At 30.3% G+C, this 6636-nt stretch overlaps 1 protein-coding gene across 1 annotated transcript; it reads left to right on the top strand.

Annotated features, from left to right (window-relative positions):
• The first annotated feature begins 1161 nt into the window (after positions 1 to 1161).
• Positions 1162 to 3302, top strand: LOC125418769 (loganic acid O-methyltransferase-like). Its single transcript, XM_048463205.2, has 3 exons — positions 1162 to 1530; positions 1805 to 2464; positions 2852 to 3302. The coding sequence occupies exons 1-3, from the start codon at positions 1456 to 1458 to the stop codon at positions 3197 to 3199; spliced, it is 1083 nt and encodes a 360-aa protein (XP_048319162.1). The 5' UTR covers positions 1162 to 1455; the 3' UTR covers positions 3200 to 3302.
• The last annotated feature ends 3334 nt before the right edge of the window (positions 3303 to 6636 follow it).

Genomic DNA, 6636 nt, shown 5'->3' with positions numbered 1-6636 from the left:
GACTTTTGGTCTGCACTCAACCGCTTAATCAAATATATATATATATATATATGTATACACCAGATATTTTGATTGTCTCTTCTAAATCAACATTATATTACATTATTTCCACCAGAAACAAAAAGAAGAAAAAGAAAACATTATATTATATTATATGCTTTTACTCAATCTCAACGTGGCTAAGTTTCTTGCAAAATAAGAAACACTAGCTAATCTTTTTTTCTTGTACTTAAATATAAATGGGATAGAGCAAGATACACATCATATAAGGAAAACACGTCATCTATCACAAAATCACGTGATCAATATCTTATTGAAAATTGAAATTGAAGGCAAAGGCTTCGGCTTCAGGAAATAATGCTCCGTTGTTGTTCACGTCACTATAGCAATAATGCTCCGTCGTTGTCCAGGTATCTATTTTGATTACAGCATTATAGCAAAAATATCAAAACTACTCTTTCAATATAATAACAAATCCTTTAAAATAAATAAATAAAGTCAATAATACGTTCTCATCTACAAGGGTGTACTTGAATGCACGCGCAATCGCTTAAAAGAACTAATTAATGCACTTTTCAGCCAAAAAAAAAAAAAAAAGGATAAATTAATTAAGCATATTTACGTACAAGGCTGAAATCTTTTATTTCTTATTGTAATGTTGATCAAAAGAGAAAAAGAGAAGCAGGAAAAAAAAAAAAAAATGACCCACAAATTTCCCCCTCCTATACAGAGAAAAATTACCTAGAATAAAATTTCTTTGGTGATGAAAAATTATTTGTACTCTTAATTATTCTGTGTTTAAATGGCAGTCTTGAATTTGTATATTTTCGAGTTCACACAGCCCCGAAATGATGCATGAGGAAATTAAGCCCAAAACGACTGGGTTCACCTTTGCATTAATGTCTTTATAATTGTGTTGAAAAGATTAGGCCAAGTCTGGGAGAGAGATATATAGGATATGCAAATTTCTGGTCACTTCTATATAAATATTGTCCTTATTATTTGTTCCTTTGTTGCTGTTTTCGATGGCTAAGATATTTTTTCTTTAAGCAAATTATATGGGATCCTGAATCCTCGATTTGTATGTATAACATTACTTGTTTGGTGAGACACTATTTGTTTCAATATTATTCTCTACAACTTTTCAATTTTAATACTACAAAGCATATAGCAAGGCTGAAGGTGAGTATATATATGGTTTTGTTCGATAACCGGAAATTAATTATGAATTAAATGAAGTGGAAGATAAATAATAAAATAATTTCAGTCCACGGACTGTAAATTGCATATTTTAATGGAAATTTATCTTCAACGCTTTGTTATTGGGCGGGCCGCATATTGTGTATATATAGAAATGGGTTCGATCCCAAGAAGTGACATATCCGTACTAAAATCAATTTGCTCAATAGAAGCTCATATTGATTCAGAGAAATATAGAGAGACAAAATAAGGAAAATGGAAGCACAAAGCTCCTCCAATAAATCCCTTGCAGAAAATGGAGAAGTACATTCTCAAAGTGACGCCAATATGGTAAGTACTAGCAAATCCCCCTCTCTCTCAACTATTATATTTTTTTTAAGCTAAAGGTTTCATCTTCATAATATGTTAGACTACATAGCATTCCACAATATGGCAATCATATCTTGGATTCCATCACTCAGAAGAAGGGTCTATATATATATATATATATATATATATATATATATTTAAGCATGAAAATTATTAATATATTATTTATTCTTAATGCTAATATTTAGATCCATTCAGTCATCATGTTAACGGAAAAAATTGAATTATGTTGCAGTTGAGAGTGTTAAAAGCTGGCCAAAATATAGTGAAGGAAGAAATTGCAAAGCATTTTGACATCAAGAGCCTTCCTTCTTCTGCAAAATCAATTCGAATAGTAGACGTCGGATGTTTCTATGGATCAACCACGGTCCATGCAATGAACAACGTCATGGACGCTATTAAATCCAAATACCAATCCGAAGGACTCGAAAACCAAGTCCCCGAATTCGAAGTGTTTTTCAACGATCTCGAATCCAACAACTTCAATGCCCTTTTCAAGTTCCTACCACCAAATAGAGACTACTTTGCGGCTGCTCTTCCTGCATCTTTCTTCAACCCTATACTTCCTAAGCAATCTCTTCATGTTGTTCATTCCTCTAACTCTCTCAACTGGCTTTCCGAGATCCCGAAAGAGATCACGGATAGTTCTTCGCCGGCTTGGAACAAAGGGAAAATCCATTACACAAATGCGCAAAAGGAAGTTGTGGAGGCTTACTCTGCTCAATATGCTAAGGATTTGCAGAGTTTTCTCCGTGCTAGAGCTCATGATGTTGCTGTTGGAGGTTTAATGGCTCTTCTTGTTCCTTCGGTTCCCGAGATCCATCTCAGCTCCGAGACAGTCACTTGCTTGGATTTCGTTATTTTCGGAGATTGCATGATGGACATGGCTAAAGAGGTAACAAATATTTTCTAACATAATAATTTGATTAAGCGAAGCGAAGCGAAGGGTTTGATAATTATTAATTATCAGTATCATTTTAATTACCCAAACCAGGGTAATCTAAATAATAAACTGCTTTTTCATCAATTTTTTTGTTGCTTTCTAATTATATAATATTACTTCTCTTTTTTTTTTTTTTTTTTTGAAATTTAACTCTATGTTTGTACTAGGAATTTGGAAGGCTTGAATTAAATATTATTTTAATATATTCTGATAAGTGAGAAAAGTTAAAGTGGCAACCCAAAAATGGAGATGAATTGTTTTGTCTTAAAAGTTGTCAGTCCATAATTCTAATTTCAATTTGTTATTTTGAATATATATGTATATATATATATTTGGTAGGGAATAATCAATGAAGAACAAGTGGACTCTTTCAATCTGGGATTTTACTTCTCATGTCCAAAAGAATTGAAAGAGATAATTGAAAGAAATGGTGAATTTAGCATAGAGAGCATGGCAAAATTGGATCGTCCTACTTCGAATGCAGTTCCACTTGAAAAGAGAGCTTTTATCTTGAGAGCTGGACTTGAAGGTTTTTTTAAACGGCATTTTGGAAGTGATGAAGTTGTGGATGAGATTTTTGATCGTTATTCCAAGAAAGTGTTAACTTCTCTTCTTCATTTACGTCCTGATACCCAAAAAATGGCCTTCGTCTTTATCCTTCTCAAGAGGAAGCCATTGATTAATTAATTTTCCGCAAAATTAAGTAAACGCATGGTGGATAAAAGTTAACGTGATTCTCTTATCTCTCTCTCTCTCTCTCTCTCTCTCTCTCTCTCTCTGTTTTTTGTATTTTTTTTTTGTTATCCTGTTTCGCTTTAAGTTGTATTTGCATGTTAATGAATTGAATAAAGAAAAAATGGTTTGATGACACATTAATCCCATATGCAATTTTTATATAGTTTTAATTTGACATTTACACATCTAATAATATGAGTTTACAACAATCAATTCTTTGAATTCCATTTTGTAATAAGAGATAGATTTCTTTCTTCTTCTTTTTTTTTTTAATCAATAAAGATGGATTGTTGGGTTAATACATTTTGACATATTTAATTGATAGGCTCCTATGAATAAGAGAGAGAGAGAGAGAGAGAGGTTGACAGACTACTTTTCCCCTGATGACATGGTAAAGTTACCATATAAATGGTTATAGATTTTTAAGTAAATCTGATATATATTTCGACTGACTTAATTAGGATCCTTGAAGATGCTGTTCGAACTACTTCAACACCCAAAAGAAAATAATGAAGTTCTCCCAAATCCTTGATAGAAATGACACTGTTGAGATTCTGAATAAGCTGAGCAATATACTTTGTATTGAATGTACCTTAATAAAATTCTTATTAGTAGCAGTAAAAGGATGCATATATAATACAATCAAAATATACCGGATATCATTTTAGGAAAACATATTATTTGTTTTATACCAATTGTTTCTTTTTGTTTTTCTTTTTTTAATTTTTTTTTTCAAATTCTATTTTGATACTTTATGTTGGATTTATACGTTTAAAATAATTTAATCTATTTATCAGGAGTATTAATTAATAATAAATTATAGCATCTCAAAATAATTCATTATTATAGTTCCATTCAACTGAGATACAAGGACGAGCTCGATAGCTGAGCCGTGCTTGTTTGATGATGGATTTGTTGGATTCAATGAAGCCTCGGCTCAAACAGAATGGCCTAACGCGTTGTCCCTTAAGCAAGGCCCAAATTCCCAAAACATCTTTAAGGGCCCTAAGAAAATTCTAGCTTTTAAAACCCAAGCTAATTAATAATTATCTTAACAAAATTATAATTTGTCGTAATTAAGTTTTACGAAAAAAATTCCAATAATCAATTAAACTTTTGCACGGAGGATAGGTCGATTTGGTGGAAAAATTTTCTGTCTAATTTGCATATCTTAGTATCAGCAAGCTCTTTTTCAATTGATTTAGCAAAAATAAATAAATAAATAAATAAATAAGGGAAAAAAAAAACTCTTTTTCAATCACCTAATCTTTATGAACAAACTTTGGTTTGCAAATAATTCATCAAAGGCATGAAGTCTATGGTGGTACCCGTTTTAGAACATATAAATAGTTTCTAATATATGTACGCTAAGGAACTTTATTATTTTTTCCACTTTCAGCAATTTGTGTTTTTATTTTTTATAGAAGAAAGACAAAATTGCTTTTATCTATATATATATCTATATATATATATATATATATATCTTTTACAGTGTGATTTCCTGTAATTTGGTTTGCTTCTAGTTGGAAGCATTAAAATTCACTTGGATGCATATATATTGCAAAATATGGCTAGGTAATTTGATTTCCCCGCTAGCCTTTTTTGAATGAAAATGGTAGTTTGCTTTTTAAATGCTCTTAGTAATGTTGTAAGCTTTAGAATGCAAGAAACATAATAGTTTTGTTTACCCCAAAAAATTAAAAAAAAAAAAATACTAGTTTATGAGTGATTCTCACAATCTCAACCAAATGCTCAAAGTCTATTTGGTGCTTCGAGTTTGAAGGAGGCGGTAATTCTAAACTCACAGTGATCTATTGTAAGCTTTTTCGGTCCAGTAAAAATATGGCCCACTTAATGGAAAATATCCGGTCCATTAGTTTTTTCCCCTAGCCAATGCTTATGTAAAGGGAAATATCCTGTCCAAAGACCACTCGGCCTAATTAGAAAGTAAGTTTATTTAGGATCAAGGCGTATGTATATAGATAAAAAAAAGAGTATACGTCAATTGAATGTTCAAATTTAGAGCATCGCATCGTTTCGAATGTTGAACTGTATTGAAGTGAGCTTAACCATTTTAAATTTTATCCACTAAAATTTAAAATTTTATATTGCAAAACATCTAAAATAAAAATGTCTATAATAAAATCTGTTTTATGAGAAAATTGATAATAATAGTTCATAAAATATATAATATGATTCATAAATGGATAATATTAAATTATAAAATATATAAGACTTCAAACTTTAAGATATTATTCATTTTATCATTAAAAATGATACAGTTATGGGCCATCTTACATATTTTATAAATTATTGTTTCTGGTCTTATCATAAGACCAATTTTCTCGTAGAAATTTCCTTTTAAATCCCACAAAATGTTTCTGAGCTTTCGCAGGTGATAAATTCTCTTATGCTAAGTTTCCTCGCAGATCCAGTCACTTTATTGCCCCCATTGTTGTCTAGTGGTCTTTTTTTTTTTTTTTTAATGGAATTTTCCATCATATTCTCTTCCTTTGGGTATATTATGAGGAGTCAGGAGAGTATGCTTGTGTTCTTGTGATTGTGTTTTTAATGAAATCTTATTTTAGCAAAAAAGTGTGAAAAAAACAAAAGGTTTAATTATTCAACAGATATGGTTATTTTGGGGACATAAATTCGGGCCAGGGTGCCAAATTCTGAAACTTCTGGGATATTGTAATTGGGCTTTTCGTCTGAAGCTTAGCTTATTGAGCTTCCATTCCTGCAACCGAGACCAAAGGATTTTAGATTGGGCTTTAGGCGAGAAGTTGTGCTCAATTACGGCCCTGATTAATCTATTAAAATATTAAAGTAAAAATAAATGAAAATTTATTATAGTATTTTGTAATTCAAATCAATAAATATATACAGAAAGATCTATTTTGTTATTTTAATCTAGTCACAATAAGTTTCTAATCTAAATTGAATGGGATATGTTTTGAATCTACGGTCGCATAAGAAAGATATCATTGGATCAACTTCAAATTTATTTTGTTATAAAAAATAGGGGAATTTGGCCCTTTGTCAATGTGGACATGTAGACAGAGTCTTAATGAAATATATCCCTTTCTTATTCATATTTTTTATTTTATCCTTTTATTTTTTAATAATTCTAAAATATCTTTATATCAAAATTAAATTTATTTTTTTTTTATATTTTTTGTATTTTTTTTTTTTTTGTTTCTTGAAAACTTTTTCAGTCTTTCAAAAACTCCTGCAAAATATACTTTTGCAAACTGGCTCTTATCTTCTCCTTCATCAAGACGTTTTATTTTTTTTTTGGTTTTTTGTTTGTTTTTTCTTCCTTTCTTTTTTCTTTTGCTCACTTTCTTTTTTTTTTTTCCCATTCAAAACCCAGCTTTTCTATTTTT

The sequence above is a fragment of the Ziziphus jujuba genome, chromosome 12 (assembly GCF_031755915.1).
Source record: "Ziziphus jujuba cultivar Dongzao chromosome 12, ASM3175591v1".
Lineage (NCBI taxonomy): Eukaryota > Viridiplantae > Streptophyta > Magnoliopsida > Rosales > Rhamnaceae > Ziziphus > Ziziphus jujuba.
The sequence above is the reverse complement of the archived record's forward strand: the minus strand, read 5'-3'. Positions and strand labels throughout refer to the sequence as shown.